Source organism: Drosophila novamexicana, unplaced genomic scaffold (assembly GCF_003285875.2).
Source record: "Drosophila novamexicana strain 15010-1031.04,08,12 unplaced genomic scaffold, DnovRS2.1 tig00000739-arrow-arrow-pilon, whole genome shotgun sequence".
In the NCBI taxonomy this organism is placed as follows: Eukaryota; Metazoa; Arthropoda; class Insecta; order Diptera; family Drosophilidae; genus Drosophila; species Drosophila novamexicana.
The window spans coordinates 1,774,481-1,794,369 of record NW_020824819.1 but is presented as its reverse complement, the minus strand read 5'-3'; the positions used below and the strand labels follow the sequence as shown (position 1 = coordinate 1,794,369).

At 40.5% G+C, this 19,889-nt stretch overlaps 5 protein-coding genes across 6 annotated transcripts; 2 read left to right on the top strand and 3 right to left on the bottom strand.

Annotated features, from left to right (window-relative positions):
- Nucleotides 1-309: 309 nt before the first annotated feature.
- Nucleotides 310-1,791, bottom strand: LOC115763512 (immunoglobulin-binding protein 1). Its single transcript, XM_030706110.1, has 2 exons — nucleotides 1,583-1,791; nucleotides 310-1,526 (listed from the first exon to the last, which is right to left on the bottom strand). The coding sequence occupies exons 1-2, from the start codon at nucleotides 1,712-1,714 to the stop codon at nucleotides 519-521; spliced, it is 1,140 nt and encodes a 379-aa protein (XP_030561970.1). The 5' UTR covers nucleotides 1,715-1,791; the 3' UTR covers nucleotides 310-518.
- A 174-nt stretch (nucleotides 1,792-1,965) lies between these two features.
- Nucleotides 1,966-2,940, bottom strand: LOC115763389 (glutaredoxin 3). Its single transcript, XM_030705929.1, has 3 exons — nucleotides 2,620-2,940; nucleotides 2,303-2,565; nucleotides 1,966-2,248 (listed from the first exon to the last, which is right to left on the bottom strand). Exons 1-3 carry the CDS (start codon nucleotides 2,827-2,829, stop codon nucleotides 2,071-2,073), a joined length of 651 nt encoding a protein of 216 aa, XP_030561789.1. The 5' UTR covers nucleotides 2,830-2,940; the 3' UTR covers nucleotides 1,966-2,070.
- A 524-nt stretch (nucleotides 2,941-3,464) lies between these two features.
- LOC115763505 (ribosomal RNA processing protein 1 homolog) lies at nucleotides 3,465-5,897 on the top strand. The gene has a single exon (XM_030706102.1). It carries the CDS (start codon nucleotides 3,531-3,533, stop codon nucleotides 5,577-5,579), a length of 2,049 nt encoding a protein of 682 aa, XP_030561962.1. The 5' UTR covers nucleotides 3,465-3,530; the 3' UTR covers nucleotides 5,580-5,897.
- A 5,296-nt stretch (nucleotides 5,898-11,193) lies between these two features.
- On the top strand, nucleotides 11,194-12,653 carry LOC115763436 (phenoloxidase-activating factor 2). Its single transcript, XM_030706001.1, has one exon. It carries the CDS (start codon nucleotides 11,199-11,201, stop codon nucleotides 12,267-12,269), a length of 1,071 nt encoding a protein of 356 aa, XP_030561861.1. The 5' UTR covers nucleotides 11,194-11,198; the 3' UTR covers nucleotides 12,270-12,653.
- Nucleotides 12,654-13,956: 1,303 nt separating this feature from the next.
- Nucleotides 13,957-15,788, bottom strand: LOC115763522. 2 transcript variants are annotated; one of them, XM_030706127.1, is made up of 3 exons: nucleotides 14,717-15,788; nucleotides 14,336-14,623; nucleotides 13,957-14,275 (listed from the first exon to the last, which is right to left on the bottom strand). In XM_030706127.1, exons 1-3 carry the CDS (start codon nucleotides 15,001-15,003, stop codon nucleotides 14,101-14,103), a joined length of 750 nt encoding a protein of 249 aa, XP_030561987.1. In that variant the 5' UTR covers nucleotides 15,004-15,788; the 3' UTR covers nucleotides 13,957-14,100. The 2 variants fall into 2 exon arrangements, with proteins under 2 accessions (XP_030561987.1, XP_030561985.1); XM_030706125.1 differs by having other exon boundaries at nucleotides 13,957-14,623.
- Between the last annotated feature and the right edge of the window lie 4,101 nt (nucleotides 15,789-19,889).

Sequence of the window (19,889 nt, the reverse complement as noted above, 5' to 3'; positions counted from 1 at the left end):
AACTTGGATTCATCAGAATCCCATAGCAGGAATATCTCTAAAAATAACTTACTTTTAAATTGCAATAAGGCGGGAAGTAAAATTAGATTATATTCGGAACAATTTTCTGCCCATTTTCTGTATCGTTATGTGGATTTTTAGTTGTTTTTGTGGAGATCTTAAAAAATACTTAAATTATATTATTTAAATAATTGTAATTAACAAAATTAAGTAGCGAGAAGAAAACAAAACCCTTCGAATTGAAATACGCTCAAAAGCAAATAAAATCTTAATTATTATTGTAAAAACTCCCATTAATTTTCATTTATTTTATTGTTGCCTTTCAATTATTATTAATTTTTTCATTTGTGCATTTGCCTTGCTGTTGAAATGGCGATTTTTATTCCATTTTTTTTTTTCATCAAGTTGGTGGCTCAAAATTGGCTTTCCAATGACTTGGATTAAGACTCAAACATTGATTGTTTTTAAAAAATACAAAATACTTTAATGCATGATTAATTTTTAGTTGAGAATGTAGTTTAACTACGATTATGACGATTTCCATCACCACGACGGACCACATCCTTGTATTCGTCCATGCGCCGCATACGCGCCAAATACTCTGGGTCGTCATTCTCCACTTGGAGTTCCACAACAGCATTTTCTTCGTCATCCTGCTCGTTGGGGTCCAGTGCGGCTGCAATTGCCTTTTCTTGATTTATCTTCGCCATTTTTTGCTCGTCGGGAAAGATGCCTTCGTCTACGCGTTGCTGATAAAACTCGTCCACGGTCATGATGGGCACACTAGGATAGCCTAAGCCGAAAACTGCCTTCTGTGCGGCATTGCGTGTTATAATAAATGGTTGTAGCGGCTTTGGCTTTGATTCTATGTGATGATGTCCATGACTATGTCCGTGGCTGTGACCGTGCCCGCCGTGAGCTCTTGGCTGCTGCTCTGCAGTTGAGTGTTCCAGCTGTTCCTGTGCTCCAGCCTTCATGCGTCCGAGACGCATTTTAACCATTTCTTTCATCATGCGCAGACTCTCCAACTCCTGCTTGGCATCCATGATGCTCTTATCCAAATACTTCAAAAAGAATTCACGGCGCACTTCGTCATCGGCGGTCTTGTTCTTAACGGCATAACGCATGCGGGACATATACTCGTCAATGTCCTTCATCTTGCGGTACTGTGCGATTTTGTCATTCCGATTGTATGCCGCCTCTATTAGTTCGCGCTGTTCGCTTCTTTGCTGCGCTGCATCCGTTTTGTTGTCCTGCTCCGCTTTGCTCCTGGGCGCTTCGCAAAGCTCGTACTCCTGGCAGCGTTGAAGATGATCTTTAAAATAGACTTCACCTAACTCTAGGGCTTCTGTGCTATTTGGATTGTTAATCTTCGTGCTGAGCTTGCCCAGGAAGTATGGCAACAGCATAAAGGGCAGCGATTCCGTGGACACCTCGTCAATCAGCTCATTGGGACTGAACATGCTCACTTGATTGACAATGACAGTGGCTTGCTCAAAATACTCCATTGCTGTTTTCACTTTATTCTAAATAATAATTATTTGTATATATCTGTAATTTAGTTGCGTTTGTCTACACTCACCTGAAATTCATGGCCATTGAAAGGTAGCTCGGTGACCTCAAGCTCGTCTAGCAGGTTCCAGCCACATAAAAATATGTCAGTTAGCTTTTTCTCCTCGCCGTTAGTTGTTGCAGCAGCATTGGCTTCAGCCATATTTTGTTAATCTCAAATTTAAACAATTTTTATCTCGTAGAACTAATTGCAAGTCGCTTGTGCCAGCTGATAGTCATTTGTCAGTGCTGCCAAGCATCATTGAAGCAGTGTTGCATACCGTAAATGCCTCAAAAGCATTCACATATACAGACATTTGGATTACACTTGGCAATAAAAGTACACGAACATATAATCAAATTTTAAATCATTTTAGTTCTAGATATAAATTATTTGCTGTTAAAAGTATTGCCATTATCTGCTTTCTCAAAAATTTTATGTTTTCGTTTATTTTTGCTTGTAAAAGTTGGACATTGTTAGTTTGTTAGAAGCGATGTTTGTTCCTTATTTCGCTTAGCTTAGCCCTTAAGCGACGCTTCCAGCTCGTTGTTGGCTAAGAGTTCCTTGATGATGTCCAATCCACCGATAAGTTCGCCCTTAACATAAACCTGTGGATATGTGGGCCAGTCTGAGAAAGTCTTCAAGCCCTGGCGAACTTCTTCATCCGAGAGAATGTCAAAAGTTTCATACGGCAAACTAAAAATAAAGTCAATTTAAAAATTTGAACATAATTCTGTTAAATGTACATACTTTGTCTCGTTAACAATAGCAATAAGCTGTTTCGAAAAGCCACAGCGCGGAGCGTTCCGATCGCCCTTCATGAATATCATAAGCGGCGCCTTATTGATAAGCGCCGTCAAACGCTCCTCCAGAGTTTGTCCTGTCGATGCAGAACTGCTCGCACTTTCGGCTAACTTTTTGGACTTGCTGCTAATTGCAGCCACATCCACGCCATCCACGCGGTCCACAGCGGAACCCTTGGTGAAGAATATAACAGTTGGGACAGCCTCGATCTAGCAAGACATTTGTTCGATTTAGTCTGACATTAAAGGTGCACAAAGTGTTACCTGGTGTTTCATTGATATCTCAGGGAACTTTTCGGCATTCAGCGTAATGAATTGCAACTTATCGCCCACAATGCTGGCCAGCTCGCTGAGCACGTCGTTTACCTGAGCACATTGCTCGGCCCAGTCGGCGCCAAATAGCGCAACGGTCGTTTTATCGGCGCTAATATATTTCTGATATTCTTCGGAGGTTTCTACAGTTACCACAGGCATTTCAAAGATAAAAGTTTAGTAATTTTAAAGCCAATTTTGTGGAAGTTGCTATTTAGAATGTCAGCTGGGAAAAAGTGATGCCCAGCAACGTTATTTTAATTTAGTATTAAAAGCCGGTATCAATTTTAACAATATAATTTTTGTGAATGAACAACGAATCGACGTGTTTTCGTTAAATCGTATTAAGACTATTTTACAAATTTAATATTACAAATTTTGTATGATATATATGATTATCCATTTAAAAAAAAATATCGAAACTAGAAGATTACTCCCAAAAATGTGTTATGGTAACGATATGCGCAACCAAATATTACTGATTCATATTAAATTAAAATGATCAGAATATAATGTTAGAGCCTATGTATTTAAAAAGATGGAAGTTATGGGTGCTGATTCAAAGTTTTGTTTTGGCAGCGGTTAAATATAACCATAACCCATAGTTGGGACTATTATTCATCCTTGACGTCACAAATTACAAGCGAAAAACTCATAGCAGGTAGAGCGTAATCTGTTAGCATCAATTATATTGACCACATGCAACTCGACAAGTGTTGGAAAACGTGGCGAACATAGCATCAAATATTAATCGATTTATACCAGGCCGCACAACACGTGCGCCCTCCTCTCTCGTAGCAACCGCTTTCAATACATACCAGAGCAATTTGGAAAAAGTTGCAGTTGTTTTATTAAAATCAATTATGGTCACGAGAAAAAGGCCCATAAAGCGCAGTGCCCAGGTGGCTGCCATAGACAAAGGAGATGAAATTGAGGATGGCGGCGCTTCACAGCCAAAAGTGCCGAAAGAGCTGCTGGTGATTGCTCAGGAGGTGAAAATAGTGCGTGCACTGGCATGCAATGACTTAACAAAGCGAAATCGTCAGATCCGGAAGCTGCGAAAATGGTTTCAGTTGCGGGCGGTCAGCTCCTTTCCCTTCACAGAGGACGATTTCATGCGCATTTGGAAAGGGCTATACTATAACGTTTGGATGTCGGACAAGCCGCTGGTGCAAGAGGACCTGGCCGAACAGCTGGCCCAAATGGTAGACAGCTTTGGCGGCAATACTGCTTGCAGCCTGGCCTATTTCAGCGCCTTCATGCGCACCATGTGCCAGGAGTGGTTCGGAATCGATCAGTGGCGCATGGATAAATTTCTGATGCTTGTGCGTCGCATGCTGCGTTACATGCTGCGTTTGCTAAAGAAGAGCAAATGGTCGGCGGATTTAATACAGGCATTCAATGTAAGCATGCAGCAATCGGTGCTAGCAGAACAGCCAAAATCCCGAGGGCTCACCATGCACTACATGGATGTGTTCTTCGAAGAGCTGGCAAAGGCTGCCAATGAAGAAATCACCGCCGATCAGGTAAATCTTTTCCTGCGCCCTTTTGTACACTATGTGGGTACACAGCGGGACGCCAAACTAGTGGCTCAGTGCCGCACGCGGGTGCTCTACCATTTGCTCTATCAGAGTGAATTGGGTCGCGAATACAGCGAGAAGTACAAGGCATGGAAGGAAATGGGTTTTCCCAGCGCCTCTATAGACGATGTCGAAAAGATGGACTCAGGCTTCGATGAAGAAGAAGAGGAGGAAGGAGAAGAGCAACAGCAAGAGGTCACATCCCTTGATCCACGTGCGGGAAATGTGGATGTGCTTATGCCCGAACTACCGCTGAATGCTGATTGTGTGCTGGACGAGTTGCAGACATTGCTTCGCACCGAGGAATACAACGGCAAGCGGCGTAAGGGACTGCGCAAGCTGTTGCACATCTTTGAGACATATGCGAGCGGTGAATTTCCTTTGGGTGTGCGTAATATGCCCAAGCCTGAAGGCACCACACTGGCTGAGCTCGTGGAGCAGAAGATCGCAGAGGCGGATGAGTTTGAGGAATCAAATTTTGGCACCGGACGAAAACTAAAAAAACTCAGCAAGTCAAAGCGGAAGCGCCTTCTTAAGTCCATTAACTTTGAAGAGGTCGACGAGGAGAACTTCGACCAGGTCATAAGCAAGGCACTCTCGCCAAAACTCCAGAAGCAAGTTCAGCGTAATGAGAAGGTGCGTTCAAGCATAAACAATGCCTGGGTAGTCGAGGACGTGGACGCAAATGACGAGGAGTCAAATCCCAAGCCCAAGACAACTAAGCAGGAGACAGTGAAGGTAAAACAGCAATCGAAAGAGAAAGCTGAGGAGCTTAAGCAAAAGTCCAAACATCAGCCCAAGCAACAGACTAAGGAACAGCCCAAGGACCAGACCGATCAGCAGCTCAAGGCACAGTCCAAGCAGCCGATTAAGGAGCAGACAAATGCCGCTCGACCCGAACAGGAGTCTACAGCGTTAGCAGAAACTGAGCCAGCTGAAACTACTCCAAAGCCAAGTAACGGCTGGAATGAGCCATTACAAGATGGTGAAAAGGATTACTTTGTTCCCTCGCGTAAATTGCAACTAAAACAGGCCAATAACAAACTGTTGATCAATCCACTCGCCGCCCAGGACACGCCCAAAACCCCAGCACAGCGCCATAAGTTTGCATCGCCCCAATTGGGAAGCGGCAGCAAACGGGTGCGCATTATGACGAAGTGCAACAGCGCCTATCCCAAAAGTGACTACTATAGACAGTTGAAGCTATCGCCACAGCTGCCATACGACGCGAATCGCCAGCCCGGCAAAAGCGTCCTCAAGCCGCATGTTTTACCCGGACCCATCAATCCCAACTACAAGAAGGCCAAGCGATTATTCAACGATACGCTGTGACGTTGCGTAAATTGGCTGGGGCTGGACTGGATGGAAGAATGAATGGAATGGATTGAGCGATTGGGTGCCAGACCCAGAAGTGCCGCACTAGCCTTGCACTGAGAACTTCGAAGGGTTCTGTTCTCATTAGCCCAGTCCGGTGGATGAAAATAAGGCATATACTTGCATAGTTAATACAATAAATGTGCATCGGATATTTTTACATTTATAGTATGCTTATTTTGTTTCCATATAATATTTTGCTTGTAGACTATTTTTAAATGTTCAATATGCGACACATTTTGAATTCATATCTAAAATGGAATAAAAGTAAAGTAAATATAATGTATTTTGGCCTTTATTTCAATCAAAGGTGGTAATTTGTAAGAATATCGGGTAATTTTCATATCCGGAAATTTGATGCTAAGCTGTCCCAAGAAGTTGTCATATTGGAGACTAAAAATAAGACACGAATATCTTTGGAAATTTAAAGAAGAAATACCCTTTTGGACAGTTGGCTCAAAGATACTTTTATAAGGGTTTGAATTTTATACAAATGTTCGTATAAGAGATATATAATATAATATATATAATTACGTTTCGTAATACTCCGGCATTGCCCGGAACGTATAAAATAAGTACTCCCAAAGATCTTTAAAAATGATTTTGAAAATGATCGGATGGTTAGCAGGTGAAACTATGAACAAAAAGCCGAACCAAGTTTTGTGGGTGGGATATTTGTCTATATGGGATAATTTAGTATCATTTTTGTATAATTTCTAGATGAATTTTCACCAAGAATAATATTGCTAGATTTAGATGTAGAGGTCAAATCACCCATAACTCGTGAAAATTGGATGAGACTTAGCCGGGTTATGGGGGTGGGAAATTTTGACCGATGTCTATATAGAATTTCTATAGGTATCATTTCACGTGGATTTTAACCTAGAATAATACGGACAGATTTTGATGCCAAATTGATCTAGATGTCAAACTATGAACAAAAATCCAAATCTAATGAAAATCGGATGAGATTTGACGGTGGGAAATTTTGCCATATGTCTATAAAGGATATTTGAGGGTACCATTTCTAGATGCATTTTGATCAAGAATAATGTTGCCAGATTTAGATGACAAACTGATCTAGAAGTCAAGTCATAAACAAAGGGCCAAACGGATTTCTCGCGCTGTTATAGTTAGATATATAATATATAAATATTTTATACAATAAATCATTTATTTTATTATTAGATCGCACTAATTTCAGATCAACTTAAACAGAAGCCGAAGCCCATACTGAATAATGTTATGAAAGTATTTAAATTGCAGTTGATTATCAAAACAATTGCAAACGCTTGCTGATAAAAAAATGTATTAACTGTCAAAATTTATAATTTAATTAATTTGTAAGTTATTGTAATTTATCTAATAATATTGATTGGGATAAAAAAAAATAACAAAGTTGTCATGTCCATTGAGATCTTACCCCGATTCTTTTCATTTAAGGTCAAAAATCTATCTGTTGCTAAGAAGGAGGAACTCATTGCTGCTCTCATTTCTCATATTAAATTTCCTTCATATAAATTGTCTCGTCTCAATTGAACAAAGAAAAACAATTCTGTTTGAATTCATTTAAACACATTTATATTTCTTTGGTATCAATTTAAAAAGTTTAGTATTCTGCTCTCTCGCGGCCTCGAATCTTAAGCCTCGGGTGGAATGAATACTCGAATACTCCGTGCCTGCCAAAAACGCATTTTGACAAAACAAAAGATGAAATTAAACTATTATTGTTAACTCTGCCTTTCATTTCCCATTTCATGGTTTTTTTATACCCTGAACCCATTAAAAATGTGTATAAGGGTATATTGCATTTGTGCAATATCCAAATGTATATAACAGGCAGAAGGAAGCATCTCCGACCCCATCAAGTATATATATTCTTGATTAGCACCAATAGCCGAGTCGATCTTGCCATGTCCGTCTGTCTGTCCGTCCGGCCGTCCGTCCGTCCATCCGTATGTATGAACGCAAGGATCTCAGAACCTATAAGAGCTAGAGACTTGAAATTTTAGATGTAGATGCTCCTAGTTCCCGCGCAGATCGAGTTTGTTTCCGATAATCGATAACATACTCCGTTTCCAAGCAATCGATAAAAATCGATATCGATATCCTGTTTTTTGGGAAATTTTGGAAGAAGAGGGTTCAGGGTATCCCCTAATCGAGTGCTCCCGACTAGAACTTTTTACTTGTTTTAATATTGATTTTACTTTGTGAACAACAACAAATTTAATAGAAAATTTTAAGCAACTGACAATTGCTGCAGGACCTTGCACCTGCTAGCCCGACACCTTAGCCACAAAGTCTCGTTTGCAAAGTTCAATGTGTTGCTTTTGATGTGCAGGTTGAATTTTGTAAAACGTCCAAATGTCTTAGTGCTTGTTTTCCACCCAAGAGCAAGCTTTCCTAAAAGTAAAAGTTTCGCAGTTTTTACGCCTTGGGGCTGTGCCTTGGCTCCTCAGTCAGTCAGTTAGTCAATCAGAGCAAGCTCTTATATATATTTATATACAAAAACATAAATGTATCTGCATCTTCTCTCAGTGAAGTCAATCTTTTTCTTTTGTCATTTTTTTTTCAAAATTTTTAGTCCTGGCTTGAAGCCATGAAAAGCCATATAAAGCGCATAGCTTGCCGGACAGGCTATAAATTTCCCCCTCTGGGTCGGCGATTTCCCTACACTATCTCTTGATCCTTTCTAGTTAATAATAATTCCCTTTTTCTTTGCTTTTTCCTATTAATTGTATATTCTAAAATATAATTTTTACTTGAGAATACTATTTTCTCTACTAACACCGTCTTGCTCAGCTGTAGGCTCTAATAATTTAACTGACGAAATTGACTGTGATAAGGGGCATGATGCTATTAGAAATATTTGTGCTCTAGCTGGGTTTTTAGCATTTGATTTTAATATTCTTATGTATTAAATACTTAAATACTTAATTGCAGTGCTAATGCATCCTTTTGCTCTTTGCTAAAGAATCTGGGTTCTTTATAGCATTCGTTCGTTTTAAAATTTTCGGGTATAATTGTTCCATTGAATAATATAACTCAAGTCAACTCCCCGATTTCCTAGATCTATAATATTTACCCAATCCAATACCCTTCTAGCTGACATAATATGTCATGCACGGCATTCACAGATCTGTGAGGTATTTGAGACCTCTCCAAAATTAGAAAAGCCTCATTTAGTCTGGGGTTTCTCCTAGTCGGACACGCTATTAGTTAAGCCCTGATTTATAATCTGTCAACATTTTTATTAAGTAAACTGTTATTTGAGATTGCTTCAGAACTGCTCAATGCGACGGCAACTGCACTCATTTCTCTTTGCCGACTGCATTGAAGAGAGTTAAATACTCAAAGGATTGCATTGCACTCCACTCAAAGTGCTGTTGAGCGATGAAATGCGCTCTTTGAGTATAAAGGAGCCCCTTTTTTTTTACTCAACAGAGAGACTGAGAGCGCGGACTGGCACTGCAGTTGAGTAATTTTAGATGAAGAGCGAGATTTTCGGGTAAACTCAATGCGGCGCTCAACATATGACTCAAAAACCAAGCTCCTGTTAGTTGAGTTAATAAGAATGTTACTCTGTTTATCTTCAAGATAGTTTTAACTCTACTTTTAGGCAAAAATAAATCAGATCTGTAGGCAATTCTTACTATTCCAAAATGTGTGCTACTAAAGATTACATATTGGAAAATATACGTTATTTTCGGGTTTGTTTTTATGTATTTATGTATTAAATGTCAATATATTTACTTATTCCGTCTTGCTGCGTTTAACAAGCTAATAAAACAGTTATTATTTTATTGTGTGCATATTAAATGTTTTTCAATTTTTTGCAGCATTTGCATATTTTACGTCCATAACAAAATGGGAATGTGTGTTTTTGTTGTTCTTATTGTATTCGAAATCGGCAATCAGCACTCAATTTACAAAATATATTGCCAGTATCATGGAAAATGAACTTCCGATGCGTTCAACAGTAGCACATCATAAATTTTCATATTAATTGGAAATATGTTATGTTCACCACAAAACAAATAAACCGGGCGTATGAGCAGTACGTTTGGATGTGATGTACTGCATAAATCACAATTTAGTTTGGCATTTTGGGTAGATTTAATTTCCTTGAGGATAACATCTGTTAAAAGTGTTTGAACACGATTTAACAAATTAAGTTCTATATAACAACAGCAGGCACAACATAATATTAAATAGGATGATGGCAGGACTACGATGACGGCTTCTAGGGGCCAGGCCAAATATCCTTGTCGCCTGTCAACGGCAACAATTCCCGTTGACAATCTGCTTAAGTTGCGTAAATCTCAGTCAAACAAGCAGCCGGAGCACTCGAAGTATAGATCCAACCACTCACTTGAGTTGTGTGTCTATCGAACTGTATGGAAGCATTCGCATTCATCTACGTATTCGCAGCCGTATTCGTATTCGTATACGTATTCACAGCCGCATTCACATGCACCCGGAGACCCCAACTGACATCGGTATGTGCGCCTGTTGCCCAACTGTCTGCGATGCTCTATGCACATCTTGTGTATTAAAACTTGTCGAAATTTTATTCAATTTACGTGCACTTAAGCGACGATTGTGCATTAAGATATGACGCAAAACTTGCACCGCCTTCGCCGACTAATGCCTCGTAATAGATACGGATACGTGTTGATGTCGTTGCAGAAGTAAACAAAAACAAGAAAGACCAGTTGCCGTCACTGTGCGGAATTTTAAATACTCTTTCAAAGGATCCAAAATCTTATTTTAAATTTAATCAAACAGTTATAAAGCCCCAATAAAAACTTAATTAGTAGTAGAAACTTGGATACATTTTATCACCTAAGAAACATGGCTAAGTTGTGGTAAAAATGAGAATATTTTGACTTATCTCGTTGATCGTTAAAACCACTTTTCTATATTTTCACTCAAAAATGGTATGTCTAAAAATATGAATCTTTTGAAATGTTTAGATCCTAAACATCAATGCATTAATCCATCCATATTAAGTAGATGCTAATTTTGATTATAGATCAAATTTGGTTTAAATTCAATAGTTGTGATCATATTTTGAAAAAAAGTTTTTCAAGCAAGGTTCGATCTAAAGGCTGGGTTCAAGGAGCTTTAAAATCAGTTTCAGTTCTAAATACAGGGATTTGGTTTGAGTCAAGCACAAACCCACAGATCATATTTGTTTGCATTGCACTCCTGCTGAGAGTCTAATAATACTTATAAAACCAATATAAAATATTCAATAATAAATTGAATAATTTAATTGAAAATAACACCAAGCTTTTTAATTGGAAATTATTTATGTAGGGTCTTTGGCCACGACCAATTGCCTGATAGTGCTCAAGAACTTTCCTTTTTTAGTTGGAGAAGCTTTTGTTTTGATTTGTCAGACGTTTGCTATGATTGCTCGACAGTGGTCTATTTTTAGAACTTTAAGCTATATTTAACTCAATCAAAGCTGGGCCTGACCTTTTGTGAGTCTGGGCGGAGGCTATAAAAGCCCGAGAGCAATTCACAGCGCAGTTCTAGATCACGCCGAGTGCCTAGCCATAGGTCAACAATATGGATCTTTTAATTCGAATGCTCTTGACATTGATCTTTCCGGCTGCGATTGGCCGTGCAGAAACATCCGGCTACAAATCTTGTGCACCAGACAAGAACTGTGTGTCCTACGATTTGTGCAATGAGGGTATTTTTGTGGATGGCCACTTTTATCCCGACCGCAGTCGCACTCTCCTGGACGAGCAGCACTGTCACTATATGGAGAAGTGCTGCAATATGAACGAAAGCGAGATTAACTATAACGATTATCTGGGACATCTCAAGCAGTGCGGCGGGCGTCTGGATCTCTGGTTCCACTTGAACCCGATGGGCTACAAAAAGCAAAAGGCCAACTTTGGCGAATTTCCCTGGCTAGTGGCCATCTACGGAGCAGATGGATATCTTTGCAGCGGTGTTCTTATCACCCCACTGGCGGTGTTAACCTCTGCGCATTGTGTTCAGGGCGAGACGGCATCTGATCTCCGTCTGGTTGCCGGCGAATGGGATGCTGCGGTTCAGCTGGAGCCATTGCCGCATCAAGAGCGGACTGTCACTGAGCTGTTGCTACATCCAAACTATACACAATCACCGGCGGGCCATAATCTGGCGCTGCTTCTGTTGAACCCGGACGCATCCTTCTCGCTAACGCCACACGTGCAGGTGATTTGCCTGCCGCCGCCCCACATAATCTACAACTTCAGCCAGTGCTTCGTGGCAGGCTGGCGGCGGTCGGACTTCAATGCGAACGAGACTCTGCCCAAGCGTTGGCCGCTCTACGTCCTGCCGCGGGATCAGTGCGCGGTGAGACTGCGTCCGGCCATATTGGGCCGTCGCTTTGCGCTCAACGATACGCTGCTCTGCACCGGCGGCGACAAGGACGATTTTGTGTGCAGCGACATGGGTGCCATTCCCCTAATGTGTCCGCTCTCCGGCAGCGATGATCGCTTCGTGCTCGCCGGGCTGCTGGCACGGGCGTCCCGTTGCGATGGCCCTCAACTCTTGGGCATCTACTCCAACGTGAAGTTCTACAGGCGCTGGATAGATCATACGCTCAGGGAGCGTGACCAGGACATAAGACAGTATATGGTGTAGACGAGAGACTGGGCAAAAAATGGAGAAAAATGCTGTATGCCGTTAAATTACCATGCAAAAGATATTCGTTTAATTTTATTTTAAGAATTGTTTTAAGCGTATGTTAGATGCAAAAGTAAATTAGTCAGAAAGATACATTCTTTCCCTAAGCTCTTAAAAGTTTTTCTAAAGTGCAACAATTCAACTTTGGATAGAAAACTGATTAAATGTAAACATTTTTAATCGTTTAAAAAAATTGACTCTGTAGTTGTAATATGTTAGTTTGGACTCTGTCTTAAAAAAAATTAAAAGATTATAAGTCCAGAATTTGCGACAAGATAAAATACTACCATATACCATATGTGAAAGATGTGAGAGATCTAGACATATTCTAGATTTAATCTAATAAAAACTTAAATTTCCACTAGATTTAATCTAATAAAAACTGAAATTTCCATAATGTTTCCAGAATATACGAGAAGACTACTTGTCTTCTAAGTACCTAAGATTTAATATCATTGTGTACGAGTGAAAGATGTGAGCAACTTTTCTAGATTTCAGCTTATAGAAACTTGAATTTCGACAATGTGTCCAGAATATACGAGGAGTTTAAATGCTTGTCTTTGAAGTAATAATATATCCTTGCGTACATGTTACATGTGTCAGAAATATGTCTAGATTTAAACTTATAAAATCTTTAATTTCGACAGTTTATTCATTTTGAAGCTATATGATATAGTATCTGGCTATGATTCGATTTATCTTATACATAGTAGAAGAGTAATAAAAATAAAAATAGTAGAAAAGTAAAAGAGAAATACAAGGTGTAATGTGTAACCTGTTTGTGATTGAATTATACTACTTATTGATAGGGTATAAAATGTACAGCTAAAAGCTGTTAAATAACCCAGCTAGACGCAGTTCCTTTAGCAGAAGTAGTGTAGCTTTCACTTTATGGAATGTTTATAGTCTCACGATGGCGACAAATATGTTCTTGAATTTCTAGGAATAGGCCTGATCGACTCAAATAACCACACACAGACAGCTATAAAAGCGGTCCAGCGCTTGTGCTTCGTGTTCACATGTGAAACAATTGTTTAATTGAACGCAAGTGGCTTTTGTTGGTTTAATTTGAATTTAATTTAATTTTGAATATGTTTCGCTGCCGCCCGCTGATTCCCTTGCTCGGCCTGGTGCTGGTGGTGCGTGGTCAATTCCCCTTCTTCGGCGAACCCTACGAGGACGACTTTGTGGACATCAAGTTTGACGGCTGCAAGCAATGCGAGCACAATTTTCACAATATGGTCTTTCTGCTGAAGAACTCCGATGGCACGGAACATTCTGTCATTTCCTATTACTCCATTGTCGTGCTGATCATGTGGTTTTGCCTGGGCGTCTTGGTGGCTGTGCAGCGTTGGCGAAAAATGAAAACTGGCGCATATCATGCTTACGAGTTGTTACGCTAACTTAATCTTTAGTGATCGCAGTTCAGTTAAACTTACATGTTTATAAACAATTGTTGCACATTAATATACGAAAGTGTATCCCATATAGATAGACCTCAAATGGGCATGCCAATAACAATGGAAACTTTTGTATTTTATTTTAGTTAGCTCAATGAGAATGACAATTTATTAATAATATCCAGTTCATCCGGTGTGCGGTTGTTTTTTGGTAAAATATCCGGACCTAAATCTGTTCTGTTTGGTTTAGCTTTGGTGAACGATCCACGTCGTGCATTCCGAGAGCCGGGCGCAAAGGGGGCCTGTGCCTTTGACGTTCTCCGTGGTATATAGGTAAATCGTGTAGATTACTTATCAATTGTGCGTCCGGGTCCGAGGCCGGCAGTGTGTCAACTGACGGAATCATTTTTGGGGCAGACATTTGTCTTGTCGCAGCGTTTACCGGTTTGCCGTGAATCTGCCATTCTCCGACTCCGGTCGGACGTAAACGGATCTGCCTCTGAATTATGACCAGTTGCACGTTTGGCTGCTTTGCATGTCGCTGTCCGCCCTCGTCGATGGCGTCTAAATTGAAAATTGAAAAATTGCTTATTGCAATTTGTTGCCACAATCGGCTGACCATACACAGAAGCGCATCTCGGCCAATGCCATGGCAGTTGTTGGCCCGTTGCCGTTGCCGTTGGCATCGTTACATGCTCTTTACGCTTTTGAACTTCCGTTTGCCATTTGGCGTGCACGTGCTGCCAAGTCCGGGCTGTGAAAAGGTCCTGGTCCACCCGCCGGCTGCTGCTGCTGTTGGTGTTTCCTGTGCGAGAATTTAGCAATATATTTTTCTTATTTCGTTTGACGTTAGTTCGTGCTACTATCTCGGGCATAAGAGGAAGCTGCAGCGGGGCAACTGGCAACTGGCAACTGGAAAGCGCATAAGAAAATAGAAAGAAAACTTTTGCATATTTTGTACTTTATGCTTGAAATATTTATGATCTCATGCAATTTGTGGCTTACTTTTGGTCGAGCAACTGTCTGGCCCGTTGTCTGGCGGTTGCCCGGTTGGGCCACCCAGCCTCTTTGACTGCCTTTCCTTCTGGTCGCCTGGCCATGGTGGCCGCCGAGCGACGTGTCTGCCAATCTGTGAAATATGCTGCTAATGCACTTATTGCCATGGCTATTGAATTTATATGGCAAACGTCTCCGACTCCGTCTCCGACTCGAACCTGCGGTAGTCCTCCGTTTTGTGGACTTGGGCCGCTGTGCAGCAATTTAAAACAACTTTTGTGGCTTAAGTTGGACATGTGTCCAGCACTCAGCTTAATTGTGTTTCAATTTAAGAGATGAACTCGTGGCTAAAGTTGGTTTTTTACTATCATAAGCTTATAGATTTGCAAAAAAAGAAATTAGCTACCATGAGGTCCGGCTAAGCCATTGCTGTAATCTCTTACGGATGTTGTCTTTATCTGGAATTTGTGCGTAGAACCTAGATTCTCATTGTGCGTTAAAGGCATCGGGTGTCTGAGCGTGGATCGGCAGTTAAACGCGTCGATATTTCTGATAAGCACTTTTGCTCTTCCAAAATAAATAATTGGGAAGTTTTAATACTTAACAGTTGTTGGTCTGGCTAGAGGGCATACTTTACTCTCAGCTAGATAACTATCGCTTTTTTATCTGATTAAATTAGTGTACAATTGTAATTTTATAATATTTCAAATGTCAGTCTGCGCCAATTATAAATCGAATAGCTATCATGTTTTTTTTTCAATGTGTCGTGTGACTCTTGAATTTTTAACTTAGCTGGCGTCGACGTGACCCGGGTTTAGATTAATTGCCTTGCCAGGATTTGGGTTTTGGCCGTCTGTGCAAAATGTCGCTGCTCTGCGTTTTCGCCCTTTGCCGGTGCTGCAAAAACTCGGCTGCCTAATTTATGGCGCACTAAATGAAAAAGCCCCCAAAAGTGCATTTTAAGTTGCGATTCGAGTGGAGAGTCTCGTGGAGTGGCCCAGTCCCAGGCCCAGGCTTGCTGCGATCCGGCCAATGCAGTTAAAGCGTTGAGGCATGGCGTGAACCCAGCCCAGCCCAGCCACAAGGGGACAACCGGACATCGGTGTGTTTCACATTTCGTTGCATTTGGTAACTGGACGATTCGCTTCGAATCGAATCGATTCGATTCGGTTCGCTTTGATTCGATTTGATTCGATGCATGCTCTTTTTTTCTGCGGCGCTCAAGATCTGAATGGGCTGGGTGCAGCCGGGCGGTCGTTTGCTTTGCTTTTGCGGTTTTGCTGGCCAAAGTGCTTAATCAATTGGAAATAGTATGTGGGCAGGTCCTAGGGGCAATGCGACGCCTTTGAAGGCGCTGCCCGCACACAAAGTCGTCCTTATCTTGGCTGCGGAAATTTCCCAACAAATTTGTGAGCTATATTCTCATATGTACGTCTGACCAGGAGACACCAGGCTGGCAGACAGCCTGCATACTGCGGCCTGTTCTCGATCCTGGACGGCCAACTGCATGCGCTTCCGTTAAGGAAATTACCAAACAACGCGCGCTTCCGGCTGAAATGCGACGCCTGCGGAGCTGCTGTCTCCTCTTGCTGCCCCCTCTTGCTGCCCCATCGCCTCGCACAGCCATTTGCAGACGTCCTCGTCGCCGGTCTCTGAATTACAAAAGCACAAAAATGAAGTAAAATTAATGAAATGCCTAGCAGCATGCCATGTTCTTTATCCCACTGCAACGGCAGTTGCCTTTGTTGCGTGTTCATTTGATGGCGCCCGGGGATTTGCAATGGGCTCTGTGCTGGGATCGTCCCATTATTGCCGGTGCAACGCGCGAGCTGTTTTTCTAAATTAGGTCTACTTTTAATTGTTGACAGCTACTAGCTAGATTAGATACTAATCTATGGTTAAATGTTTGCCCTCAAACCTCTAGTAGGCAGTGCTTATGATAATAATTCAATGAATAATAATAGTTATGTGTAATGATAGTCAAAATATTATGATAATAAAATAAAATAAAATAAATAAATAAATATATAATAGAATGATGATGATTTGTTTTTTTTTGAGAAAGTAAGGCTATCTGCCATATTAAAGGACTCAAAGGAGATTATTGTGTTGAGATGTGCTAACATTTGATATTACAATTTTTGGGAACTTTATTTTTCAAAGCGTTGCAGAAAAATTGTGTTCATGCGGACAGACGAGCCCATTAAACTCTGTCTGCATTTGTGAAGGGAGTATAAAAAAGAGGTCTTCTAGATATTGCATGTTAATTGGAGGTAATTAAGAAATTCATAATAGGTTAAATCTTGTCTAAGCAAACATTCCATGCGGATAATATACTGAAACATATATGGGACTCACTAGATACGGAAAAATAGATCTCCCTATAAACAAATACAACTGCCTCCGCTGCGATATTCTGCTCTCAGCCACAACTGCAACTGCTCTTAACTTTTCCACGCCTTACTCGTTATCCGGCTCATCATTTTGGTTATTTTAATCATAATTTCAAATATAGTCGACTGCACGCGAAGGGAGATGCTGCTGCTGCTGCTGCTGCTGCTGCTATGAAGCCAAGTGGCAGAGGTAAGTTTTGTGCTGTACCGGATTCAGACACAGAAATGCTTTACTTTGCAAACTCATCAAAGTTGAGTTGCCTACAAGCAGCAAGGAGCGATGAGTTAGTGGGTAGGATTGGGGCTGGGGAACGCCAGTCACTCAGCATATGAACGTAGTGATACGCAGATATACAAACGGGTTTTTATCTATATATATATGTATATACATAGGTATATAAATGAAATATTTTTGGCATTCGCTACTTGCGAGAGAGAAACACCATAAGTTGTCTCGAATTTGTTTGCCTTCTTGCTGAATTTTCATTTCAATTTTCTTGCTGCAGTTTTATTTAATCTCACTTCAGGTGCAACGAATGCGTTGGAGTGTTTGCTCTGCCGGAGTGTGTTTACACTGTCGGTGGAGTTTTGTGAAATGTATGTGGCTTAGCTACACTCACTCTTTCGAATGTATTCAAGGTTTTAGGTTTATTTGGCGTTTATTTTTATACCCTTGCCGAAGGCATTCTTTTATTGTCACAGCATACCATATATAACGCATGTTTTGAGCAGCAGTAAAGTGTTTTACATAGAAGCGTCAAAAAAAGTAAAGAATTGTTTTTTTATGGAAAATTCTTAAATATTGTGGGTCAACTATTCTGCTAAAATATCTGAAAATCCGTATTAAATCGGAGCAGCTCCTCAAGGAAATCAAGCTTTTGATAGCCGAAAGGGTATTTGATGTTCTGCGTGCCGCTGACTATTTTTATTTATTTCAATCTTTTAGCTTATAGCAAAAAGAGGTATTAGTTAATTTGTGTTTGTTGCATTCAAGTATTTATCCAAATATTTCTCAATTTCTGAGTTGTTTTCAATGCAAATTAATTAGATAAATGTTATGTCTGAAGCAATGCAGACGTAGTTCCTACTTAGAGCTGTGCAGAGTCCGACTTGGGTTGTGGGCCGAGATCATTTCTAATAACGCTGGCCAAGAACTTTGTCTATTACTTTGCCATTGTTGCCGCTGTTTGGCGTTGCAATGACAAAAGTTTAGCAAACAAAACTGTTTTTCCCAGCGCCCGGGGGCTGTGGGTCGATGACGATGACGATGGCGTTGGGTTCGTTTCCGTTTCCGCTTCCTGCTTGCCACTTAGAAGGCGTTCGAGTCAGACTCGAGCACCTTTTTCTTTGCATATTTGTTTTGAAAACTTTTCAATTGCTTGCTGAATTTTCACACAAACAAGAACGCACTCACACAAAATGGGGGAAAAGAAGAGGGCAAGAGAAAGTAGCGAGAAAGAGAGACAGAGGAGATTCACATGCACACAAATCGTCCTTGTTTTTTTTTTTGCATTTGGTGTCCTTTTTTCTCATTCTCGGCGCTTTGCACTTTTCATTTAGAGTTCGTTTTTGCCTTTTGCAATTTGTTCCCAATTGATTTCAAACACTTCAAATTTATTGGTTTTCAAAAACTTTACGAATTTCATTGTTTCCGCTAATTCTTTTGTCCAGCTCGGCAGACGCAGCCGGTCAGAGACAAACAGCCACACATTCAACAGTCGGTCCAAAAACACAACTAGATGCTGCCATTTGGCCGAAAGGATCTGGGCTGTGCGCAGTGCATCCTTTCAGCTATGAAAATGGCCACAAGATATATGCAGCAAAGTTAGGCCGGATATGAAAGTCATTGAAATGAAGCACTATAGAAGATACTTGCGATGGGGTTTTATGTAGCGTTTGTTTTTAAAGTATGTGCACTTTGCAAAATGCTTATGAGAAGAGTTTAAGTTTCGCATTAATTACCCAAAAGTATGTGTGTGCTTTCATTTAAAGCTTAATCTATTCCCTCATTGAGTTTACATAACAGATCGTTTTAGCAAACACTCAAATCTACTACAAAAAGCAGGTGCGTCAAAAATACTTGGCTTTGTCCAGCTTAAATAGTTTTAACATACACATTGGGCTTGCTAGATTCACTCCTAATGCGGGTCAAAGGTTGAATAGGCGAAGAAGTGTGTATGCTCATTTGCAAAGATCATTAAGAAAACTTATTTGAGACGTGAACACTTTCCGCAGAATGCAGCTCTTCGGTGGAAGACGGAGGTCAAACAGATTTTTAAAGCTCTTCATAAGAACTTAAAGCAGACCTGTTTCAGAGATTTTGAAAATTCCCTGTGAAACTGATAAAATGAAGGAATATTGACAATTTTTTATTTGCCATGCTATCGGCTGTAAATGATTTGTCTTTTCAAATATCTTTTTGGAAATTTATTTAATACTTGATAAATTCTCTTAGTTAAATCCATCCCTCATGACTGGAAGATACGTTGCAAAGGTTGCATGAAGGAAAATGTATGTTTCGGCTTCAAGCTTCATTTCACGGGAATAAAATGGGCAGAAAAACTTTTTGGTTCTGCTTTCGGTGGACTTCAAACTCATATTACAATACGTATATAATATGTAACTTTATATGAGCGGAAAGTGGTTGCAAAGTGTATGCCTAAAATTTGAAGCAAGAAATTTTGACAGAGTCGGTTCGGGAAGTGTCAGCTAGTATATAAATATGTATATAAAAAAGTAGATATTAATGTACCCGAAAGCTTATCTATTAATATCGATATAGCTTCTTG

Bases quoted from the DNA above. Each gene is read 5' to 3' on its own strand.
- LOC115763436 (XM_030706001.1), top strand. From the start codon at position 11,199: ATGGATCTTTTAATTCGAATGCTCTTGACATTGATCTTTCCGGCTGCG.
- LOC115763522 (XM_030706125.1), bottom strand. From the start codon at position 15,003: ATGTCCAACTTAAGCCACAAAAGTTGTTTTAAATTGCTGCACAGCGGC. The intron at 14,624-14,716 runs GTAAGCCACAAA...TGCGCTTTCCAG, and splicing joins AGACAGTTGCTCGACCAAAA to TTGCCAGTTGCCAGTTGCCC.
- LOC115763512 (XM_030706110.1), bottom strand. From the start codon at position 1,714: ATGGCTGAAGCCAATGCTGCTGCAACAACTAACGGCGAGGAGAAAAAG. The intron at 1,527-1,582 runs GTGAGTGTAGAC...ATTATTATTTAG, and splicing joins TCAATGGCCATGAATTTCAG to AATAAAGTGAAAACAGCAAT.
- LOC115763389 (XM_030705929.1), bottom strand. From the start codon at position 2,829: ATGCCTGTGGTAACTGTAGAAACCTCCGAAGAATATCAGAAATATATT. The intron at 2,566-2,619 runs GTAACACTTTGT...ATGTCTTGCTAG, and splicing joins AGATATCAATGAAACACCAG to ATCGAGGCTGTCCCAACTGT. The intron at 2,249-2,302 runs GTATGTACATTT...CTTTATTTTTAG, and splicing joins GCTATTGTTAACGAGACAAA to TTTGCCGTATGAAACTTTTG.
- LOC115763505 (XM_030706102.1), top strand. From the start codon at position 3,531: ATGGTCACGAGAAAAAGGCCCATAAAGCGCAGTGCCCAGGTGGCTGCC.